At 38.1% G+C, this 24,231-nt stretch overlaps 3 protein-coding genes across 3 annotated transcripts; 2 read left to right on the top strand and 1 right to left on the bottom strand.

Annotated features, from left to right (window-relative positions):
• Window positions 1-245: 245 nt before the first annotated feature.
• LOC105388898 (2-amino-3-ketobutyrate coenzyme A ligase, mitochondrial) lies at window positions 246-8,033 on the bottom strand. Its single transcript, XM_048627962.1, has 9 exons — window positions 7,907-8,033; window positions 6,564-6,724; window positions 6,330-6,395; window positions 6,060-6,161; window positions 5,429-5,636; window positions 4,891-5,071; window positions 3,808-4,000; window positions 808-985; window positions 246-419 (listed from the first exon to the last, which is right to left on the bottom strand). The coding sequence occupies exons 1-9, from the start codon at window positions 7,935-7,937 to the stop codon at window positions 259-261; spliced, it is 1,281 nt and encodes a 426-aa protein (XP_048483919.1). The 5' UTR covers window positions 7,938-8,033; the 3' UTR covers window positions 246-258.
• Window positions 8,034-11,234: 3,201 nt separating this feature from the next.
• LOC105388897 (cytochrome P450 4d2) lies at window positions 11,235-16,648 on the top strand. The gene is made up of 11 exons (XM_011559934.3): window positions 11,235-11,417; window positions 12,030-12,139; window positions 13,025-13,115; window positions 13,432-13,614; window positions 13,848-13,914; window positions 14,034-14,160; window positions 14,265-14,474; window positions 14,705-14,848; window positions 14,963-15,062; window positions 15,873-16,040; window positions 16,370-16,648. The coding sequence occupies exons 1-11, from the start codon at window positions 11,261-11,263 to the stop codon at window positions 16,528-16,530; spliced, it is 1,518 nt and encodes a 505-aa protein (XP_011558236.2). The 5' UTR covers window positions 11,235-11,260; the 3' UTR covers window positions 16,531-16,648.
• Window positions 16,649-17,340: 692 nt separating this feature from the next.
• On the top strand, window positions 17,341-23,665 carry LOC105388896 (protein twisted gastrulation). Its single transcript, XM_048627836.1, has 5 exons — window positions 17,341-17,793; window positions 18,888-19,097; window positions 20,539-20,668; window positions 21,162-21,230; window positions 22,726-23,665. Exons 1-5 carry the CDS (start codon window positions 17,595-17,597, stop codon window positions 22,829-22,831), a joined length of 714 nt encoding a protein of 237 aa, XP_048483793.1. The 5' UTR covers window positions 17,341-17,594; the 3' UTR covers window positions 22,832-23,665.
• Window positions 23,666-24,231: the final 566 nt, after the last annotated feature.

Below are 24,231 nucleotides of genomic sequence, written 5' to 3'. Positions count from 1 at the left end.
AAAATCTATGTATATTTATATGCAATTTATAAACAGTAAAAAAATATCAGATCATACGAAATTCGAAAACAACAATACATAAACTTAAAAATACTTCACAAAATCCGTAACAATAACGACTTTACTCTTCTACACCGGGGCCCTATCGCGAAGTCAAAACGAAGTAACATTTACAAAGTAGTTCGCGATAGGGGGCTTGACTTATAGTTCCACTCAATAACTTCCCAAACAACCACCGACTCTAACCTCTCCACCTCACTACTTCTTAACAATGCCAATATCCCTGGCGACCTCTGCGAAGGCGGTGACGGCCTTGTGGACATCTTCCTTGGAGTGCGCGGCGCTGATCTGAACACGCACCCTGGCGGCGCCACGGGGAACTACGGGGAAACTGAAGGCTACCACGTAGATGCCACGCTCTGGAAGTTGGTGGTTGGGGGTTAGTGGATGGAATTGGTGCGTAATGGTCGCTGCACGTAATATAATATCGCAACGTAAAGGGATCGCCTCTTTTTCTTCTGGTAGGATTTAGATTAAAATTGAAAGATTACAGTCAGTCAGATCGGCATCACGATAGTTTTGAGGTCGGGTTTCAAGTACCGACATGCAGCTTGAGTAACTTTCAGAAAGTGACTAATAGAACAACGCGGACTTGGGTGGACCATTTATACTCAATGTTAAACCCTGTATATCGAAATATAAAGCATAGTAAATTTGTCTGTGACTCTGATACCTGAGTATACCGAACCATATAAAAAATGTGTATTATAAATTTATAACGTGCACACATAAAGAAACAGCGCTTACCGAGCATCTTCGCCGCGAGTTCCACGGCTGCAGGCGCCTCACCCACCATGACGGGGCATATCGGATGCCCGTCCCCGGCTACGGTCAAGCCTGCCTCGGTCAGTCCACTGCGGAACAATGTAGTGTTCTCACGGAGTCTCTCGCGTAGGGTGCCGCTGTTCTCGACCAGCTCTAGGGACTGGGGAGAGAGGTTAATGTGAGATAGCGATGGTACAGGTACAGTGGGCTGCAAAGAAAACTGATTCTCTCTCAGTACCTAGCAATGTCACATTAAAAGGGACCAGGTTTATGTGCAGGTTACTGCTGTACGCAGATAATATAATTTAAATTTTGCTGCATTATAATATACCTTTATAGTCCAGTCAAGGAATGAGGTGTAGAGTGCGTGAGCAGGTAACTAAGCGATTCCTTCAGAAACTTGTTCAGGGGGCTTAGGTTGTTAACATACCAAAAGTCCTGACTCCTAGGTGATGAGCGGGGGGGAGGAGGGGGGGATAAAGGTACGAATTTTTGGTTTTTTGCTTATATCTCAAAAACGGTGCATCGGAGACAAATATTATGAAATAATAAAATGGAGCTCTTAAAATTATCTATAACTTTTATATCATATGTTTTTTTCTTATTCCTAACCGTTTTCGAGCTATTACCCTCGGAAAAAGTTGAAATTTACAAGAAAAATGTATTCATGTCAAAAAAATTATAAACATTGCATCATATTGTCTTAACCTATTCATAAACGAAAAAAATGAAGAGGAAAGAAGTTGTAGATTTTTTTATTCCCTTTTAGAATATATTACATATGCTGGTCAATGTCCAACCCGCCTAAAGTTATAGCTATTTTAAACTTGCATTTTGGTAAAGTCACTGACATAGCTCACCGAATTAGTAAGCTTAAGTGTGAGTAAAATAGCTGTAACTTTAGGTGGGTTGAACGTTAACCAGCATATGTGTATATATTCTAAAAGGGAATTTAAAAATCTACAACTTCTTTTCTATAATTTTTTTCATTTATGAATAGGTTTAGACAATATGATGCAATGTTTATGAATGTTTTGACATGAATACATTTCTCTTGTAAATTTCAACTTTTTCCGAGGGTAATAGCTCGAAAACGGTTAGGAATCAGAAAAAAACATATGATATAAAAGTTTTAGATAATTTTAAGAACTTAATTTCATTAGTTGAAAATATTTCTCTCCGATGCACCGTTTTTGAGATATAAGCTAAAAACCTGAAATTCGTACCTTTGTCCCCCCCTCCTCCCCCCCGCTCATCACCTAGGAGTCAGGACTTTTGGTATGTTAACAACCTAAGCCCCCTGAACAAGTTTCTGAAGGAATCGCTTAGTTACCTGCTCACGCACTCTCAGTGGCGGATTTACAAATTTGCCGCCCGTAGGCCATTAATATTTTGCCGCCCCTACTGACTTTTGAAATTCAATACGTTAGTTTAATTCCGTTATTAGTACGATTGTGAACTTAATCATATTTCTGTCATTTACCTAATTAGATTATTTTTGCAACCCGCTATGTACTGAAGAGTTTAATGTTGACCTAAAAAGCTTAATTTGACAGGCAAATAAAAAACATCTGTAACTTTTAAACGGGTAAATCGATTTTCAGCAAACTTATTGTCTAAGAACATTCTCTCGTAGAACACATGTGATACAAAAAAAAAACTAAATTGAAATCGGTTCATTCGTTCAGCCCCCCTACTCTTAAAAGGAAATGTATTGCGTCTATCTTTCGTTGTCAACATTAAAAAAATTATAACTTCTCTTCAAAAGCGTTTTTACAAAGACTAAAAATACCTACTTATTTAATCAGCTAGGTAATACCTATTTTAAGAACCTAGAAACAAGAATATAATGCATAAAATTTAGAAGTTATTTTACAATAAACGCCAAAAAATACTTTTTTGGCCAAAATCCTAATAATATTATAAATGCGAAAGTAACTGTGTCTGTCTGTCTGTTACTCTTTCACGCCAAAACTACTGAACGGATTTGAATGAAATTTGGTATACAGATGGTCTAAACCCTGAGAAAGAACATAGGCTACTTTTTATCCCGGAATTCCCGCGGGAAAACTTTTTAAGGCGAAGCGAAGCTCGCGGGAACAGCTATCTAAAATAAATTCTCCATTCCGGGTGCTTGGTTCTTAGTGCTAGGTTCTAATAAAAGGCTTTATCTTGATGAACATTTATGTATTTTTACTTTATGTAAAATCTTTTTAAATGTTGCCAACGCAAGACAGACGCAATACATTGCCTTTCAAGAGTAGGGGGGCAGCGGTGTGCATGGCGAAGTGCTATCCAAGTTTGGATAAATAATAGTATGCTTCAAATTCTGTTTTCGCAGTAGCAAAGATAGATACGAGTATGTATGTAATGATCCAGAATCCGGTTTTATCGAAATATTACAAAGCGTTTATTAATCGTTTTCGTATTTTATAATCGTAATTTATACATGGATGGTGTGCACGTATAATTAATTATAAAAAAACTACTTATTTGCCAAATTTGCCGCCCCTCTCAATCTGCCGCCCTAGGCACTGGCCTTTTTGGCCTATAGGTAAATCCGCCACTGCGCACTCTACACCTCACTTTGACTCATTTATTGACTGGACTATTACCTAACAGTAACATCGTACTTATCTATCAGAACAGTAGATAGGTATTTACATTATTTAGGCTACGTTCCCAGTAGCCAAACTACTTACGCAAAACAAAACAGTTTGCCTACTGAACGCGTTCATATGTGATTTTAAATGTAAATGTTTAAATGTTTTTGTTTTGTAAAATAAGATTTAAATTTTACTTAGGTATTATGTGTTTTATGTGCAAATAAACATTTTTTACTTTACTTTACTTTTTTTTATATAATAATTCATTGTAACGCGTGGAATATGCACGCGAGACGCGGGAAAATGGGGTGCGTGATGAAATCCGCATGCTGTTACAGCCTTAGTAGTTGAACCATAAAACCGAACTCCAGCATACCTTCAAAGAAGCAGCCACCACGGGTGGGGGCGGCGCGTTAGAGAACAGATAAGGGCGAGACACATTCCTCAGCAGAGACACCAGTTCTTTAGGCCCAGTAGTGTACCCGCCGGCCGCGCCGCTCACCGCCTTGCCGAGGGTCGAGCAGATGATGTCCGCTGCACCGGGCACGCCACAGTATTCTTCTGTGCCTCTGGGGATGGGAAAGGGATACTGTGATTGTGGGGAGTTTTTGGAGCCATAATGGAAAACGAGGGGTTTGATTTGTGGATCAGCGGAGAAATTCTCAACGTCGCGTCGCCTTTTAAAGGTCACCGCCATAATGATAATTTAAATAAATTTAACTTTAGTTAGGTAGTTTTTATACCTAATCCAATCACCGATTATTTTAGGTCCAATTTTAGGTACGTTACAGTAGGTAGGTAATAGTACCTAACAATAAAATTATTTATCTATTAGGTATAAAGCGGAGCGGAGGTCAATTTGATTAAGTACGGTGGCCTGCGCCTAAAAGTATACAGGCGGAGTTTTTAAAATAGCGATCTCAAGCTCACATGCTGCTCAAGCACATCCACATAAACACCACTGCTACACACATCACACACAACACGTCCCCGCATTTATAACAGATGTAGCTGGACCCTTCATCATCAGGGATCTCTATTTTAAAAACTCCGCCTGTATACTTTTAGGCGCAGGCCACCGTACATAGGTTATAACGTTATAGTCAAAATATTGTGGTAAAAATACATGCGTTTGATAAAAAATACTCTTATGTCGTCAACCGAGCGATAAAGTTCAGTTTTCCTCGTCTAGCCTCTGCTTATTAGGCCCTGTTAGGTACCATACAACTACCGCAAACATTGCTAAATTATCATTATCACACACCGCTGCATCTCCAGTAAGCAAACTTAGGCGGCAGTTTAGTAGGTATTCCGAGTGTGCCCAGTTTGCTAGTTTTGCGCTCACTCTACACAATTTACACCGACGGGGAAGTAGTCAAATGCAGAACCGAGCCAAATGCTCTCTTATCCTATCACAGCTCGCAGCCAATGTTGGAGCACTGTAAGGAGTTCGCATTACCGCCCAGTCTCTCCGAAGAAGCCGGTGGCGTGGCTGTCGTCCACGGCCAGCAGCGCGCGGTACTTGTCGGCCAGGCCGCGGAGCCCCTCCAGCGGGGCCACCGTGCCGTCCATAGAGAATACTCCATCGGTCACGATAAGTTTGAGCCGTGCGTCGCTGTGGGCTAGCAGGTGCTCGAGTTCTGAAAGAAAAGGTTGGTGAGATGTTGGGGCACGTTGCCTATACCTACTGTGTATAGGTACATTTCGGTACCACCTTGGTGTATAATTATACTGTACAGTCGAAAGATTTGTTGTGTATACCTACGTAACGTTCACCTTTAGATGTTGTAATGAACGGAGGACTATAACCGTTACCCCCTGCTCTTGAAATGCATTGTCGACCTTGCCTAGCTGTCAACGCACGGATATCAAAGAATGATTTTAACTATCTTGGCACCAATTATCTACGCCTTCAATGTATCAGATGTAGGAGCCACACAATAACAGTTGAACGAGTCGCTTTACACTTTCCCCCCTAACATCCCCTTCTATCTCACCCTTTAAATCCCGATGCGGGTACCGGAACTTCTGCGCCTTGCACAGTCGGATGCCGTCGATGATGGACGCGTGGTTGAGCGCGTCGGAGAACACGGCGTCTTCGGGCGTCAGCATCGACTCGAAGAGGCCGGCATTGGCGTCGAAGCACGACCCGTACAGGATCGCGTCCTCGCGACCGTGGAACTTGGAGAGGCGCTGCTCGAGGTCCTGGAAAAGTTAGGTAATCTACTTTGATTTCCATTCAAAGGTTGTCTGGTAGAGATTGCTATTTTATAAGCAATAAGGCCGCCTATTAGTATTGTTTTTGTTTTTATATTTTTTTTTGTTTTAATGCAAATAAACAGGATTGTTTTAACTATATTGTTTTGATTAGATGCAGTGGCGTGCTTTGGGAGAGGCCTAACGTCTCTGCTATATCACGGTTCTTGACAAACACGGCATTCTAGTTGGTGGAACGTGCGTCAAAGGAGTTTATAAATATATACGTCGATAAAGATATTTCGACGACAGCCTGAGACTGATTTGAGTAGTTAAGTAAATCATTCAGAACTTTCGCAATTTTGGCCCAATTACTGAGAATTAAATGTGCGTAGATATGATCCACACAAATAATGCACGGAACTCTCTTACCTTGTGTATGGTTTGTGTTCCGCAGATGAACCGCACGGAGCTGAGGCCGGCGCCATATTGTTTCAGACCTTCGCGCGCCGCCTCCACTACTTCAGGGTGATTCTGGAATTGTAAGATTTTATGGCGTTATGTACAGGGTCTTAAAAATGGGTAGGTACTTATTGTCATGGTAAGTTAAGGTATAGTATGTACAAGTGATTGTTCAATGTAACATAGGAACTCATACATTATTAATTCAAAAAAAAAAAAAAAGAAACTATTAAAACTTACCGAAAGACCTAAATAGTTGTTAGCGCAGAAATTCAAAAATTCTCCTTTTGCGCCATGGACTGTCACCTAAAACAAAGAAAGTTTTTAATAAAATTATTTTACCGATTTAAAAATAGAGCGTACAGTTTGGGGCAGACAAATCTAACCCCTCTCAGTAGCGTTCGATAGTCATTCTAATTTCTTAGCCACGACTCTACACGGGTCAGTTTCTCCCTACAAAGTTTCAAAACCTACTTTGGTGTCCTGTGGCGAGGTCAACACTCGCTCGTGTTTCCAGGTCTTGGCCTTGCGGATCTCTTGCAGGCGATCCTCCAGCACCTCTCTGAGCCGCGCCACTCCAGCTGTGTCCTGTCGCCCGTGTAGCGACCGGGTCTGACCAGCGTTTATAGAGCACCCTGGAGGTATGGAAGTAAAATATGGATTAAGTAGGTATGTTAAGTATTATAAATTTAACATGGAAAGTATCTTCCTAATGTACTTTTATCTAACATCTAACTAAGTAGGTTAATATTCTCACATTCCTCATTACTTAACAGACCTAGGTATTCATCAATAGAACGTAACAGTCAGTTGGCATCTACAGCAATCCCTCGAATCTTCTGTGCCAAGCACATCATAAACAACCTTTAGTGTTTGTTGCTTGCTACCATTTAAACAGACTAGCACAAACTTTCGTTTCAAGGAAAAGTATTATTTATTTCAGGTTCCTACTTTATTTTAAGTATAAGAGTTTATCTGGCTGAAATGCTGCAGTGTTGAAGGCAAGACAGGTCATGTTACGTCACGGTTTAATGTAAACAAGTCTCAAAAACAAATCGACCTTGTACAGGACCCGAGAGCTCTAGACGGAATATTAAACAACTTGCTTTGTGACATTAAATTTTAACTCAACCGAAAAAGACGGATGTTATAAGTACCTACCAAAAAGGACTAAGCATGCTGTATTAATAGGTTCGAAATTATACAACCTGTATCCTTAGCCATGCATTAAACTAGATTCAATCGTACAAAAGGTCCTAGCTGTCTATCTAAATCATAATAATCAATGTCAGGGATTTTCCCTTGTGAAAATAATATTTTAAGTACTAATATGTAAGGTACTTAAGTATTTGTTATAATCATACCTTGGTAAACGTTCAATTAGCTAGCCTGATAGGTATAGGTGCATATATATACTATAGAACTTACTGAAAAAAATTGCGATGAAGGACAAGCAAGGCCGAAGTTCCATTGCCCGAGACACTTCAATGGAAGAGATGGAGTAGGTGCTTACTTAACTATTATAATTTATACATAATTATGATTGTTTCTAGCTAGTTATTTGCATTGTTCGTCTAGCCGGGTTAATGTTAATTTGAATAGAAAAAATATTTTCTACATTAACCTAATCTACCTAACTACGCTACGTTGGTATATTTTGTGATTACCTAGCCTAAATAGTAAATAACCGTAGGAGCTGTAATGCAGTGCTAAAACTGTATGTTCCTGTAGGCTAACCATAGCAAAGCTAGCTAACTTAATGTAAAAAAATAAGTGATAATACCTATAACGAATAATGTATTGTTTTGGTAAATCACCTGAACGAAGAAGTAGCGATCGCAGCGCCATCTCAGCGTCGAATGGAGGCGCGGCGGTTTCGTCATCGACATCCGTGCCGGCTGGTAGAGGTGTGTAGGAGATTTCGGCCACGTTTCTACGACGCGACGCGACGTAAAGACCTAACGCACTAAGTAGGTACCTACCTACCTACTTATAAAATAAATATTTATTGTTACGGAAAAAGTTTTAAAAGTTTACGCAACAAACGAAAATCATAGGTGTGGATATTATTTAAAAATAAATAGAGCCACTTACGGTGTTCTGAAAAAACACTAGAAGTTGGTCTACTGAATATCTTTCCCCCATAAAATACAAATAACAATAGCAGAACCCAGATCAGAAAAAACTGGATAAGGAAGCCTAGAACTAGAAAAGAGAGATGTGACCGATAGAGACTATCTAGTATTTTTGGATCGCCAGAATTTATAGGCTAAAACCTGTAGTCGAAGAGAATATTCAAACTCGAATTTCAGAGACAGTTTTTTTTAGTACATAATTCATCAATACAGAGAAGGATTTAACATTCAATTCAAGCCGAAAACTTTAGCCGAATCTTGGCATTTTTCATCTCTACGAGAGCAGTAAGTCAGTATACCGGTCACGCAGGTTTTTGTTTATGCTAACCGGCTCTGCCTTTAAATTCGACTTAACAACAGGTAAATAAGGTATAGGTACCTATACGTAATATCTTTAGTTATAAGTACCTAATCATGATAAGTACCTAGTCTCTAAGTTGCTACCTAGGTACTAATTTGATTATTTAGGTAACTACGGTTTCGATGAAAGAGGTAAAATTTCAGGAACTCTTGTGAAGTGACATCTTCCCAAATCTTATGTCTTATGGATATGACTGTGTGTTTATTGTATCTATACCAATATATTTAGGTAGGTATTTATATTATTTATACTATAGGCCTAGACTAGTTACCTGGGTTGTTCAACCAGATATTTGGGCCAGAGTTGAGAGGTGACCATGAAAGTCAGACACAGAAGAGACGTAATTTCGTGTCTGAAACGTAACAGAAGATTTACGAATTCCACCGTTTCTCGACACTGGGGCGAGCGTTAATACACTGCCGGGCAATGAAAAAGTTCCACTCACAAAAAGCCGACAGCAAACAACCCCAATTTTTTCAAAGATTTAATTTAAAATTGTTACAAAATATTATCGATTTTTAACCGACTTCAAAAAAAGGAGGAGGTTCTCAATTCGTCGGGATCTTTTTTTTTTTTTTTTATTTTTTTTTTATGTATGTTCACCGATTACTCCGCCGTTTATGAACCGATTTTGAAAATTCTTTTTTTGTTGTATTGGGTTAAGCTCCCAGGTGGTCCCATTTTTTTTTCAGAATTTTATCTCACCCCCTAGGGTGGTTAAAGGGGTAAAAACAGGGTATGAATTTCCATTTTGGGCACATATTAACCGATTCTAATGAAATTAAGAACATAAATATAGTTCTTATAACAAAAAAATATAATGGTGACCTTGAGCTGATCTGATGATGGAAACGGAAGGCAGTCAGGGGAACTCCTCAACGGTATATAGCAACTACTTCGTGTTTAGGCTTGAATGATACGTATTGATTAGTAGGACTTTTTGGTATAATTAGCACCTTACTTTTGATTGAAAATTATTGCAAATAAACTAAAAACTATAAAATAAAATAATAATTAAAAAAATTAAAAAACCGACTTCAAAAAACCACTAAAATGTAAAAAATAATTTAAGGTTTACACAAATTCTACTCGTATGTGACAGTACAAATATACCTAAGCAGGAACTGTTCTTTTTAGGGTTCCGTAGCCAAAATGGCAAAAACGGAACCCTTATAGTTTCGTCATGTCCGTCTGTCCGTCTGTCCGTCTGTCCGTCTGTCCGTCTGTCACAGCCGATTTACTCGGAAACTATAAGTACTACAGTGATGAAATTTGATGGGAATATGTGTTGTATGAACCGCTACAAAAATATGACACTAAATAGTAAAAAAAAGAATTGGGGGTGGGGCCCCCCATACATGTAACTGAGGGATGAAATTTTTTTTTCGATGTACATACCCGTGTGGGGTATCAATGGAAAGGTCTTTTAAAATGATATAAAGTTTTCTAAAAAACATTTTTCTTAAAGTGAACGGTTTTTGAGATATCAGCTCTCAAAGTCGTAAAAAGTATGTCCCCCCCCCCTCTATTTTTATAACTACGGGGTATAAAATTCTAAAAAAAATAGAGGTGATGCATGCTAATTAACTCTTTCAACGATTTTTGGTTTGATCAAAGTATCTCTTATAGTTTTTGAGATAGGTTGATTTAACTGTAATTTTGGTTATTATATTTGCTGCTGCTGGTTGACGAAGCAGAAACCCATCGAACAGGAAATCCTCACAAGAAAATGGAGGTGGCTGGGTCATACCCTCAGAAGACCCGAAGAATTCCCGTCGAAGCAAGTGCTCAGCTGGCAGCCAACCGGAAAACGTAAACGGGGCCGCCCAAAAACAACCTGGCGACGTTCTGTGGAGAATGAGGCAAAAGTTGTGGGAATGAAGTGGGAGGATCTCGCAGCCGCTGCCCAAGATCGAGCCAGATGGAGAAATCTACTCAAGGCCCTTTGTCCCTGCTGAGGGACGTCAGGATGGATGTATGTATGTATGTATGTATATTTGCTGCTACGGAACCCTTTGTGCGCGAGCCCGACTCGCACTTGGCCGGTTTTTGAAGTTGGTGCCATATTTCTTTAGATTACTTTGTCACCGCACCAACATAAAAAAAGAACAGTTCCTGCTTAGGTATATTTGTACTGTCACATACGAGTAGAATTTGTGTAAACCTTAAATTATTTTTTACATTTTAGTGGTTTTTTTAGTTGGTAATATCCTGATGCACTGTTTTTTAAATGTACTTCAATGTTGCAGAAGACGGCATTAAGCTGGCCTTTTCCGTTTAGAAGTGATGTGGTGCTTTTCTCAGTGGAACCTTTTCATTGCCCGTGAGTGTAGTATCGTATCTTACGAATGAAATGATTTGTGGTAGATAGGTAGTGCCTAACCTAGTTAAAACTATATGATGATGATGATTATGATGAACGACACAAAATATAATGTTAACTTTACATTCAGTTAACGTTAAACTTTAGCGATTTCCTTAGCTATACATTTAGCTATGTTCCTGCAAACCGATTTAAATAAACATTAACTAAGTAATATCTAACTACTATCCATTTTGATAAGCAAGCCGGTGAATCAATCTTCGAATAAACAACAACATTGCTAACAAATCGCGTTTAATTGGTGGCAGATAAAAAAAACACAAGCAGTCATTCATCAGTTCAGTCTATCGCGATGTTGTTAACGGTCGCGGTTGTGTTTCTCGCTACACTTGCAGTGTTTTGGTTTTTCTATTCTTCGGAGTATCGAAGGAAGCTTGCCTTGCTGAAGACCGAACCGTATCTGCCATTCTTCGGACATGTATTGAGGCTCACCAAGAATGGGAATAGCAGTGAGTGTTTCTTTGTTTTTACCTCAAATTAAGTTTAGTTACTGAACTTTGCAAGGTTAATTTTTCAATGTCGGCAAGGAGCTTTTGAATAAGGGACTGCTACGAAAATTAAGTTAAACAATTGTTTTGCAGACCGTTTAAAGACCTATTAATAATAACAGAGCAGTAAGTTATTATATTAACTTATTAGATACTAATTGGAATACCTATTACAGTCAATAGTAGGCTGATACTACTATGTACTACATATAGCCCCGACATCGCCAGAAGTAAAAAAATCACAACTTCTGCGTAAAAGCATTTTCTTTTCAATTTACTTAGTAGTTAGTTTAATTACTTAGTCCTATACTAATTCATACCTAATACCTAGCAAGTAAGTAATTACCTAATTAGAACTTTGTTTTTAAAACGAAAAACGAAAATTCTATTAATTTAACTTCTAGTTAGTTAATCTTCTTTACTTCTATTTGAGGTAGCTACTTAGGTTCTAATTAAGTACCAGTCTACGGTCCAACTACATATGCACCGGGCCCGATGGCGTCCCACGCTCGCTTGACTCATGTTTCCACTCCAGAAATTTATGACACTTAACTAAGTATACATTTATTTCAGGTGTATTGCCCGTTTTGGAAGAAATGTGGAACAACCTGGGTAGAGACAAATATCTAGTCAAACTAGGGCCGCTGGATCAAGTCATTATTACAAAGACAGAGGATATTGAGGTAGGTACCCACAGAGTAAACTCTAAACTTCTATATCTACAATTAGGTACCTACCTAAGATACTTTTATAGTTTTACATGTATAGTTAAGGTATAGGATAAGTACCTTGAGGTACTACCTACGTGTGTTAAGTATCATTTCGATTCATTTAGTAGAGAGTGAGTACACAGGAGTCCGCGTTGTTCTATGTTTCTAGTCATGCAAATAAAGTATTATGCAGTATATAGGTACGACATAAGACATAACAGATTACTAACTTATTACTACGTAGTAGGTACTTAGGCAGCAATCAGTGTATGTAAGTACACAAGTCCCTCTGCTCGTGCAAGTAATCAAGTACCTATCTACCTATTTTACATCTAAGTACCTAATTAATTAACAGGTTGTCTGAATCGTTTTGTAGAGTTGCTGCTGGTAGCGACCATAAGTTTACAGGGTGATTAGTTATTAGGTATATAGTTATTCGTTTTTATTTTTAAATGATTTGTAAAAGAAATAATGCTTAAGTGGGTTGCCGAAACCACTAAGTATCCCTAAATTATGCGCCTAATTGTCTATGCCTATTGCCTACCAACAATTCCGGTCTAGTAGGCGTAGATAAAGATCGTAAAAAATCTCATTAATTTCAGTTAAAAATGGTCTGACGACAGATGAACTGGTGAGGTAGGTCTCTAAAATCGGAAGGAGTAGATTAGGACACTTCTAAGCCTGTGTAGGTAAATCACTGAAATCTTAATTTGCATTATGGGGACGTGCTGCTCTACATATACCTACCTTCTTTAATAAAGCCTTTTAATACTTTTTTATATAAATAAGTACAAACTTACTATTGTATTAGTATTCAAATTGTGAAACCTTATTCTAAATAAGTTTTTGTGTTTCCAGCTGATCCTGTCAAGCAACGTTTTGATCGAGAAAAACTTCGTCTATAAGTTTTTAGAGCCATGGTTTGGAAACGGGTTGTTAATATTAACGGGTTAGTACCTAGGTACTTACTTATAGTTTCATCTCATAGCAGAAGGTTTTGGTAATGCCTGAGTTGGCAGAGTAACCTGACCCCTCTGAAAAGCATTGTTAATATGAGAGGGGTCAGATTTATCTGCTTCTGACTACCTAGGTATACCACATTACCTATGCAATGTTATTAACTGTCAGTTTCAATCTATCCACTGAGGAAAAAAACTATCTACCGATAATGACTGATAGTTACTTTCATACTAATATCTCAAAATCGTAAGTAACTATAAAAGTAAGTACCAGTCATAGTACCTAAATCTCAACAAAAATTACAGGCAAGAAATGGCGCAGTCACCGCAAAATGCTGACCCCGGCTTTCCACTTCAAGATCCTGGAGTCGTACGTGGAGGTGTTCCAGGAGGAAGCTCAGCTCCTGGCAGACCAGCTGCTGGACCAGGGCGATGGTGACATAGAGATGTCGCATATAACTAGTCAGAGGAGCTTGTTTGCTTTGTGCCGTGAGTTTGTTATATGTATTATCAATAGTTAATAAACTTTCAAAACATTTCTGAAAGTATTTCCCAAGCTTAGAATAATAACGGTTTCAAGGACTTACGTTACTGCTCTATGGTGTTGTTAATATTCTTAGTGTAAAAAATCCAGGGGGCTATTCTGGGGGGTGATAACTATATGGCCACTTTTGTAAAATGTTGTTAAAGCGTTAACTATATAGTTTTTTGTTATGTTTCAGGAACGGCGATTGGGTTTGATATGAATGTAAATAAGGATATGAGTGATTTTGCAGCAAGTACCCAAATGTAAGTTATCATTCATTGCTTGGAAATATAACTAACTACTTATCGTACACACATATGTTTAGGTACCTACCAATAGAAATATTGTAGATGGCATTTAAATTCACAATGTTTTATTCTAGGATTAAGAAGATTATGAACCAAAGAGTATTTTCTTCGTGGAAGTTTATTGACCCACTTTACCAGTTGACTGGAGAGGCGAAAAAACTGAGGGAGTGTTTAAATGTGACTCACTCTACATTCTTTACCGTAAGTTACACAATAATACAGGGTGTTGCAAATGAATACCTACCTGCTGCCAACATCACCTACGTTGAAGTGTTCCTTCATTTTTACTAAGTACTATTTTTAAGGCGCTCCGAGCGAAACAAGAATCGATGAAGGAAATGATGGAACTTATTGCCTCAGGCAAGGAAACCTTGGAAAGCATCACCAAGGAGGATGACTTCTTCACCAAGAAACGTATGACGTTCATAGAGCTGCTGCTGCTCAGCAGGACTCCGGAAGGAGAACTCCTTACTGACGAGGATATTAAAAACGAAGTCAAGACTTTTATGAGTGCCGTAAGACAATTTTTTTCTATTTTTTTACCATTCATGAAATAGTAACAACAACAAAAAATATGAAGATCAAACAATATAGATATTTTATTTAGGTACGTACTCATGTATTATGTAAAATGAACGTAATCTTTAGTAAATTTCATGATTAAACGTGAATTCCCAGTCTACTCTATAAATTTCTTATGGAAAACTTTGTCATTATACCCACTGTATTCTTGGTATGTTTTCAGGGACATGAAACTACGGCTATGGCTGCTGCGTTTATTATGTATTGTTTGGCGATGAACCCTGATGTGCAGAAAAAAGCTTTCCAAGAACAACTCGAAATTAGTGGAGGAGATCTGACTAAGCCTTTGACATATAAAAATGTGCAAGTAAGAACGACCCAAAATTTAGTGACATGACTTCCTCTAAGTCTTTGTGATAAAATATAGGTTTTGCCCACGTTGTGCCTGTCTACTAACTAACCTTCCTTGTTGTAATTTCAGGATATGAAATACATGGAAAGAGTTGTGAAGGAATCTTTACGGCTCTACCCCTCTGTCGTCGCAATGGGTAGGAAGATAACTGAACCCACTGTTTTGAAAGGTAAGGATTATGAAAGCTGATTTATCTGATAAATAAATACATGTAGCTATTAGGCAAAAGTGGCTAAATTTGAGGTAGCTACTTGTTTAATGTTACATTGATAAATTATAGCGATTTCAGTCAATGGTCTAATTATCCAAGCAAAAACCGGCCAAATGCGAGTCGGGCTCGCGCACAAAGGGTTCCGTAGCAGCAATTACAGTTAAATCAACCTATCTCAAAAACTATAAGAGATACTTTGATCAAACCAAAAATCGTTGAAAGAGTTAATTAGCATGCATCACCTCTATTTTTTTTAGAATTTTATACCCCGTAGTTATAAAAATAGAGGGGGGGGGACATACTTTTTACGACTTTGAGAGCTGATATCTCAAAAACCGTTCACTTTAAGAAAAATGTTTTTTAGAAAACTTTATATCATTTTAAAAGACCTTTCCATTGATACCCCACACGGGTATGTACATCGAAAAAAAAAAATTCATCCCTCAGTTACATGTATGGGGGGCCCCACCCCCAATTCTTTTTTTTACTATTTAGTGTCATATTTTTGTAGCGGTTTATACAACACATATTCCCATCAAATTTCATCACTGTAGTACTTATAGTTTCCGAGTAAATCGGCTGTGACAGACGGACAGACGGACAGACGGACAGACGGACATGACGAAACTATAAGGGTTCCGTTTTTGCCATTTTGGCTACGGAACCCTAAAAATGGTATGGTGGTCCTAGTACTTAACTACTTACTTTAAGATTTTATGTTGTAAGTATACCTGGTAATTTTAAGATAATGATAAAAATCTTTTTCAGATGGCACCGAGCTCCCCGTAGGTGTTTCAGTCCTATTAGTTCCATACTTTACGCATCGAAACCCCGAAGTGTTCAAAGACCCCCTTAAGTTTGATCCAGACAGGTTTTTGGAACAAGTCAGTCTCTACAGCTATTATCCTTTCAGTGCTGGCTCCAGAAACTGCATTGGTGAGTAGATTCGACTTGACATGAAAATAACTAACATGATAAAATTATGATAGGTAGTTATAATTTTAATTACTGAAGCTGTTTGTAGGTATCAGCCTTGTTATCAAAATGTAAATCCGGCCCGACCAGTTGGACAATAAAATTCCTAATGACCTAGTCAATTTTAATTTTAATCAGTCTAAAAGTTCATTACCCACTGCAGAAGTTAATACTTATAAGTACTTATTTAGCATGTCCTGTTGCTGTTCAATGACCTCCCTAGGTTCTTACCTATTTGATTGACAAACTTTGAATGTAAAAAATAATAGTAAAAATTATTTATATTTCAGGACAAAAATTGGCTATGACAATGCTTAAATGTTGGATGGGGACTGTAATAAGGACAGTGGAGTTATTTCCACCTGAAGGAGCACACCCAGAAGTTATCGTTGAGATCACAATCAATTCTGCAACCGGTGTCAATGCTAGAGCCAGACGGCGGCAATATTAAATTACTGAAGAACTAACTACTAAACATCGATCTACCAGCCCCGAAAGTATCAGATGATCAGATGAGGGGCAGTAACGTCTGTGCGATTTTTTCTAAATAAATTTATATTTCAAATAGCTTTAAACGTTTTATTTTATGATATTCTTATCATACTTATATTCGACGACCGAATGGCGTAGTGGTTAGTGACCCTGACTACTGAGCCGATGGTCCCGGGTTCGATTCCCGGCTGGAGCAGATATTTGTTTAAACACAGATATTTGTTCTCAGGTCTTGGATGTGCCCGTAAAATGGCAATAGGCCCGCCCCCTATTACATTCGGACTAACATAACACTCTGGCGAAAAGTGGGTGCAGCAATGCACCTCTGCCTACCCCGCAAGGGAGTACATCAGTACAAGGCGTGAGTGGCTGTTTTTTTTTTACTTATATTTTTATATTAACTAGGTTCACCAACGTGTTCAGTTTGTAACTATGGAAATAATAATGCAAATAATTTAAGTCCACACATTACACACATAATCGTAGTCCAGATACTACTACAAATAACTAGATTAAAATACAAGCGGTAATCAGCAACTGATGCTAATCTAACTGGCCCATCCTTTCATTACTTGTTTAAAATTTTGAGATTTAATATAATAATATAAATTATTTACCGTCAAAAGCTGATAATATTATTTTAGCGTATGTATGAATGAGCACACAATCGACCCCCAGTCGCTTACCAATTCCTCATAATAATAATCAAATGTTTGGTCTCTAGTAGACTTTTGTCTATGGTCTGTCGTTTCGTTCATTCAATTCATAAATTCATTCAGTTAAATTCCGATCAAAGTTGAGGTGGACGTGAAAGTTTGTTTTTAACTTTTGTAAAAGTTTATTTCAGTGTGTTTTAAGTTCTATCGTGTGGAAGCAATGTAATTTATCTCAATTTATTACTTTAAACACATTATAGACGATCTCAACATAGAAAAATAGTTTCATTTTCTTTCTTTTACTGAGTTATTTCGTGTTGTTTATTTTCTTAACCCAAGCGAATACTTCTGGGTTTTGTCTTCCACGATGTCTCGGCTGTGGCTAGCTGTGGGAGTGTTGTGTATTGTGCCGCTGGTGTACGCCTGCAACGAGGCAATATGTGCGAGTGTAGTGTCCAAGTGCATGCTGACTCAGTCATGCAAGTGTGACCTAAAGGACTGCTCGTGCTGCAAGGATTGCTTCAACTGTTTGAGCTACCTGTACAGCGAATGCTGTAGTTGTGTCGGTAAGTGCATCTGTATTCTCTTGTAGGTATCTTAACTAAATATGAGGGTGAGGTGGAGTGTAATGTAAGGCCACTTTCATTGGATCATCATTCTACCACTTTCAATGTCTGTCGTGGCTAGTATGAGCCCTGTCACAGCCCTGTGAGTTCTAGAAACAATCTGTGATAATCCTTCATGCCCATGTTTCAAAGCAATGGTGTTTTAGGTTCAGCTGCTAACTGATACCCTATGTGCTAACTTGTTGGTGATCTTTTTAGTATGTATACATTTGCATGCACTGCCAATTTGATACATTTGGCAGTGTCTTTAGTTCCAAGTTTGAGGAGAAAACATATTGTGGTACAGAGGCAGGTGTAAATTAGGTCAAGAATGCAGGGCATGTTCGATGAGACATGGGGAATTTCACACTTCTGTTTAGCACTTTCAATTTTTTTACCTTAAAACTATTTGTAGGATATTTTTAAACATCAACTTTGATACAAAACTATCAGTGTAGTACTGTAAGTAGGTATATAGTGTAATAGCTAGTGTCTGTTTTTGAATTTCTGAGAATGGTTACAATGTAAACTTTCTGAGTGTTCTTTATTCATGACTATAGTGTAGTTTCCTGTTTAACTGTTACCGAAACTCTAAAAAGTTACAAAACTTAAAAGATTACATAAAGCAGAAATTAATGAGAATCCGGATCTAGGCTATCCCTAGGCACCACAGTCCAACACACTCCTAATTCTATTCTATTCTATTCTCTGTGGGGGTAACAGTACCTGCACCTGGCTCTCTCGAGTGGAACCTTTGTGCATATCCCCAAGGTCTAAACTGCCTTCCTAAGCTTGGACCATTTCCCACCACGCTGGTCCACTGCAGGTTGGTGGGTTCACATATCTAGATGTGCTAAATCTAGATATTATTATGCAGGTTTCCTCACGATGTTTTCCTTCACCGTAAGAGCGATGGTATACATTGTACTTAAATTCAGAAAAGAACTCATTGGTACATGTCAGCCTCGGGATTCGAACCCGCATCTCTGGCGTGAGAAGCGGGCGCTTACCCGACTGAGCTACCACACTCCTAAAAAAAACATGCAAACTTTCAGATATGTGCCCTAAACCAAACGACACAAAGACTGAGCTCTCAAAGTCGTCCTACGTGGAGGAGCTTGGAGACGGCGTGCCTGGTCTCTTCTCTGCGCTGACCAGCGACCCTGACCCGAAGGAGCGCTGGCTCTCCATCACATACCCCGTGGACCATAACCTGCTCATGTACCGACCTGCTACTCCGGAGAGGCAACTCATTTATCATTTACGTAAGTGATTATTTTGTGTAGTGGATGGTTGAGAAAGGCAGAGGACAGTACAGTTTAGTGTGATACTTTGGGAGAGGCTTGCAGCAGTGGGTGATTACAGAGTGATGATGGATGATGGTGATAAATTGTGTAGATAAGTTTAGAAGTTGGTCCTAGAGGTAATACTATACACACTAACATAAATACAATAAAAATGATCTAAAGTTCTAATTAAGAGACAAAAAGATGAACTACGAAATGCTGGTACAAAATGTACCTTTGGATGTACGGAAATCTAAAAAGGTTGAAAAAAGTGCTTCACTATGCGAAATACAATTAAATGTTAACTAAAACAGTAGTTCGGTATAATATTTCTACTGCATTAACCTTTTAATCGTGGTTATACCTATAAAAGGCTGCTAACTAGATACTAGCATCAATAACTGGAAGACCCCACACATTGAGAAAAAAACTTAAACCCTTGAGATATAAATGACTCATTATGAAGGAATGTCTTATAAAAGCTCCTCACTACCTGGGTTGTATTGTATCTAAAACGCCGCCACTTCTGATAATTTATTATTCGCCTTCTCGAAACTTTTGTCTAACTGAATGAAGACATTATAATATTCTTGTTAACCGCTCAGGTAGGTAGGTAAATGACCTTTTTCAAATCCTTGGTTTATGTCTTTCTTAACTTAAAACAGGTTTGTGACGAGGCGCATAGCATCAATAGAAGTGGATAATTATATTACTCTTGGAGTACGTAAATAAATGAAATACCTAGTCGTGTGTGTCTCCAACAAGAAGGATAATTGTCTGGAACGACAACATCCTGTAATGTTATTTACTAATCTACTCGTACTGCTTTACCACTGCCTACGTAACAATGATATAGCGATGATAACTTTGCTGATTGCCAACTTCTTTCGTTTCCACCAGTTTTCTTCCAAGGAGTGCTACAACACTCTGTCTCAGCCTTCCTCAACCAGCCACTACCGGCTACCTCTGTCTAGGTCATCGGTCTATTGTGGCTGAGGGCGAACAAGCTTACTTAGCTACCTGTTTTATTTTATTTTATTTGGGAAAACAAACAATTGTACAATGTTTAATACTAACCTGTTTGCGTAGAGCGTAGAAGAACACCTATTCTATCATTCATGTATATAAATATCCTTGACTCCATAAATCATAGAAACCCCAGTTTACAATGGTACAAACTCCACCTAAAACTCTCTCCAGAGAGCGTAGAAGAAGACCCGCCATCCTAATCTAATCAGCATTAAATCCCAGCTTTCTATCCACACAACACTAAGGCACAGACTCCATCCCTCCACTTCCAGAGAGCGTGGAAAAAGACTCAACCTCCTAATAGCGTCGTCATGCATCTTCATCGTCGTCGTTAGCATGCAACCAGCTTTCTATCCACACAACTAAGCCACAAACATCCACCCCTCCACAGAGAGCGTGGAGGACCCCGAGCCGTCGCGCGAGACGGGCACGTTCAACTGCACCGTGGCCTACATGTCGCAGTGCATGTCGTGCGACAAGTGCCGCGCCAGCTGCCGCTCCATGGGCGCCACTAGTGTCAGGTCAGTGGAATCAGAATGTACCTACAGTGACAAACAGGGTGCTGCATAAAAGCGGGTGATTTTTGGGGTTATTCTAAAGATTATTAATTTTTGTTCCATTTAATTTCCATAAGTCGTAGAGCAAAAGCTGTTCTGAAAGATCTCTACAGTCATCACCGCGGAAAGGCTACACCCACCACTTTGGCAACCTCTTTTATAGCAAGGCACATTACTATGTATTTCGCTAACGAGTAGTACTGTACTACTCGTTAGCGAAATACATAGTACTATAGCTATCATGACAGTCATGATATGCAGGCCGAAGAACTACCTACCTGATTGTCATCGGAACTTTAGGAAGAAGTACCTACACAAATGTGTGAGCCACGTAAGAAAACACGACGTCGTTAGCTGCTATAGATTTAGTAGAAAGAAAGTGTTACTACTACCTCTACATAAAATGTAGGTATATTTATCCCATCATATTGTAAAACGTTGATTTTGTGTTTTCCAGATGGTTCCACGACGGGTGCTGCGAATGCGTCGGTGATAAGTGTTTATCTTACGGCATCAACGAAAGCAGGTAAGGATGTCACGCTATAGTTACTAACATTTGATAGATATTTTAACGCAACGCAAAAGCTACGGGCGACTTCAGGCCTATACAGCGGTCTCGTGTATAGTTCACAATACGCCGTGTTTGCAAGCAGAAACTCACTTTTCGTTTGATTTACGGTCACATTTTCAAGTCAATATGATTATTTTTTCAATATTTTAAAGCTTCTACCAAAACAAAACAAAATTACAAACTGCAACTCGAAATCACAAGTATGAATGCAGCCAATTTTTAACTATAAATATTATTCAGTTTACAATATTATTAGATCTCCCAAACCGCATCGCAGGCCAGCCTTGTACAGAAATAGTATATTGTTGAAAGTGTTATGTTTTATGCATGTATTGTTTATTTGTGTAGCTTGGAACTCGTGTGTGAGGTGAATGGGAAATGGTAAACTCCGACAAACAGAATACCACTAACAACAAAAAACAACACTTTTCCAACAAAAAAAGATATGGAAGATGTTAGTAAACTACTAGCTTATGCGCTTTGCTGTAAAAAAAGACCTATTGTAAAGTTCTTCAGAATAACTCTCAAGTTCCTCCCCTTTTTATTACCGCTGTACCTACCTGTTTTTAACACTCTGTATATCGCCAATCTATTTCCATGACAAAATTAAGTAAGGCATACTCTGAAAGCAGGGCAAACAAAGCGCACTTTCGTATAATATTTATCTCACAAAAGTCTGTGTATATGTAGAATGTAGATACATATTTTCGTTTGCAAATTTGTTTATCCGTATTGGCGTTTATTCCTCTCGCCACACACCTGCCCGCGAGGTCGACCCCACATTAACATAAACACTCGACTTAATGCGCATATCGTACTGTATCGAATATCATATTCATGCAGGTGTTTCTATATTTATGTCTTCGATCATTGATCACGATCATCGATTTGTAGGATTATCAGTAGATAGATCAGAAGACAATATTTTAAATTTTACGACTTACTTGTAAAATTTATAAACACATAACTATTTAACCTGTATTCCTAATTTTAGTACATACATTTATGCTTACGATAGTAATCCCCGAAGGGGTAGTCAGAGGTGACTCGCTGTACTTTTGTACTCTCGTGATAGATCGCGAACTGTACCACAGTTTTGAATGATTTAGGGTACACATCTAGAATCTAAATGTCCAGGTTTCCTCACGATGTTTAAATTAAAAAGTAGTAGGTATTTCTCATTAAATTAATCCACTTAAATCCCTTATATGGGTGACCCCGACAGCGTATGCTAATCTTTACTTCGTTCTTTAACCTTCTTGAGTAAAAATGAGGCGAGTCGGCTATTTCCGATTTGCAGAAAGGAACTTTAAGCTAATGTCGACATTAAATCTATTATGATATCTCTTTCCATCCGTATACTGTCATTACAATCTTATCGTAAGTTAATTTTATCCCATGTTATGCTTCCAACTTTACAACCTAAACCCCCCATCTCCATATGTTACAGATGCCTGGCGTGTCCGGACGGCAAGGGCAAGCCAGCGAGCGCGCTGGACGAGGACCTCTCGTACGACGACCTCGACTATGGAGAAGAGGACCCGCAGAACCTCTGAACAGCCACTGGTTAGCGTTTAACCCTTAGCTCCAATTTCTCTATAGTCGGTTAGATCATAACCAGGAATTAGTTGTCGACTTTTGACACTCATGACAAGAATTTAATATGAATGTGCGTATAATTGATGGACTAATCCCTTGTTATGATTTAGATCCGAGTATGATGAAACTGGGGCTTAAACTGGTAGAAAAGTTAAAATATGTGAATGGGTTTGCCATTTAATAACACACTGCATCTTCATTTAATAACGTAAAGAATTTTTATCTTTATATTATCATAAAAGTTCAAAATATGGTTGCCATTTTATAACCACCAGGATAAAGGGTCATGAGTATTTGGTATACCGAGCCCCGAGCCCCCTTTTATAATAAAACGTGGAGATAGTTATTTCCACGCTACGTGGCAACGTTATTGAGAAGGAGAGTTATTCTCATCAGAAAAAACGAAACGTGAATTAGTGCACCGTGCGTTCCGCTAGATGGCGACTTTCCTGCGCAGTAGTTCTTAATTTACGGTTTTTTTTTCACTTCCGGACGATGTAAAACTGTAAAACTTCCACAATCAGATTTACAGTCAAACTATAAAGTCCTGACATCAAAGAGTGCGATTTTGCTAAGACTTTTTATGATCATCAGTTATTTACTTACTTTTACATAGATTTTAAAAATAAAATACCAATTGATTATAGATTTTCTACGGATTTGTCCCATAATAAATATAACAGATCGATTAAATACGATCTTAAACAATTAGTTAGGATCCACTTCCATTTTCACGACTTTATAGTTGGACTGTAGCTAGTTTACGATGTAAGGAAATATACTTTTTAGATTCGCAAACCCTAATGGCACATTATTTTTGTAATTATTTCAGTTCATTTACACAAATATGAAATTATACATCGTGTGTATATTTAACCGTTACATTTTTCAAAATAGAATGATAAATTTACTGCTACGGTAAAATTATGTTTTTTTTTTTAATAATCATAGGTACTCTCTCGGTCGGAACCAATTCGTGACCAAACAGTAGTAATTATTGACTAAATAAAAATAACAAATTAAACTGACAAGGTGAGCTCAGCAGCTTTTATATTCTTATAAAAAATATTCTTTTGGAAAAAATATTTTTGTTTAGAATTTCTACTTATTTTTATAGTATTACATCATTTACAACTATAATTATATTTCGTAATGAATTAACGATGGTTGGGCTGGTGCGTTGCGGTATTATTTTGTACAATGTGTGCCTTATAATATTAAGATTAGTATATTACGCACTAGAACGATTTTTATCTAATTTTATAGCTTCAACGACTGTAAAATATACCTAGTATATAATTTCCGTTTGCATGACATTCTTAAAGATTTTTTTTATCTTTTTAAAGTTAATTCTTTA

Source organism: Plutella xylostella, chromosome 19 (genome assembly GCF_932276165.1).
Source record: "Plutella xylostella chromosome 19, ilPluXylo3.1, whole genome shotgun sequence".
NCBI lineage: Eukaryota > Metazoa > Arthropoda > Insecta > Lepidoptera > Plutellidae > Plutella > Plutella xylostella.
Note: the sequence above shows the minus strand (reverse complement) of the source record. Positions and strands in the feature narration are given on the sequence as shown.

Excerpts from the sequence above, each read along its gene's own strand:
- LOC105388896 (XM_048627836.1), top strand. The coding sequence starts at position 17,595 with ATGTCTCGGCTGTGGCTAGCTGTGGGAGTGTTGTGTATTGTGCCGCTG. Across the intron at positions 19,098-20,538 it reads GCAACTCATTTATCATTTAC|AGAGCGTGGAGGACCCCGAG; the intron begins GTAAGTGATTAT and ends ACCCCTCCACAG. Across the intron at positions 21,231-22,725 it reads TACGGCATCAACGAAAGCAG|ATGCCTGGCGTGTCCGGACG; the intron begins GTAAGGATGTCA and ends CATATGTTACAG.
- LOC105388897 (XM_011559934.3), top strand. The coding sequence starts at position 11,261 with ATGTTGTTAACGGTCGCGGTTGTGTTTCTCGCTACACTTGCAGTGTTT. Across the intron at positions 11,418-12,029 it reads CACCAAGAATGGGAATAGCA|GTGTATTGCCCGTTTTGGAA; the intron begins GTGAGTGTTTCT and ends CATTTATTTCAG. Across the intron at positions 15,063-15,872 it reads TGAACCCACTGTTTTGAAAG|ATGGCACCGAGCTCCCCGTA; the intron begins GTAAGGATTATG and ends AATCTTTTTCAG.
- LOC105388898 (XM_048627962.1), bottom strand. The coding sequence starts at position 7,937 with ATGGCGCTGCGATCGCTACTTCTTCGTTCAG. Across the intron at positions 6,396-6,563 it reads CCTCGCCACAGGACACCAAA|GTGACAGTCCATGGCGCAAA; the intron begins GTAGGTTTTGAA and ends TCTTTGTTTTAG. Across the intron at positions 420-807 it reads ACTCGCGGCGAAGATGCTCG|AGCGTGGCATCTACGTGGTA; the intron begins GTAAGCGCTGTT and ends ACCAACTTCCAG.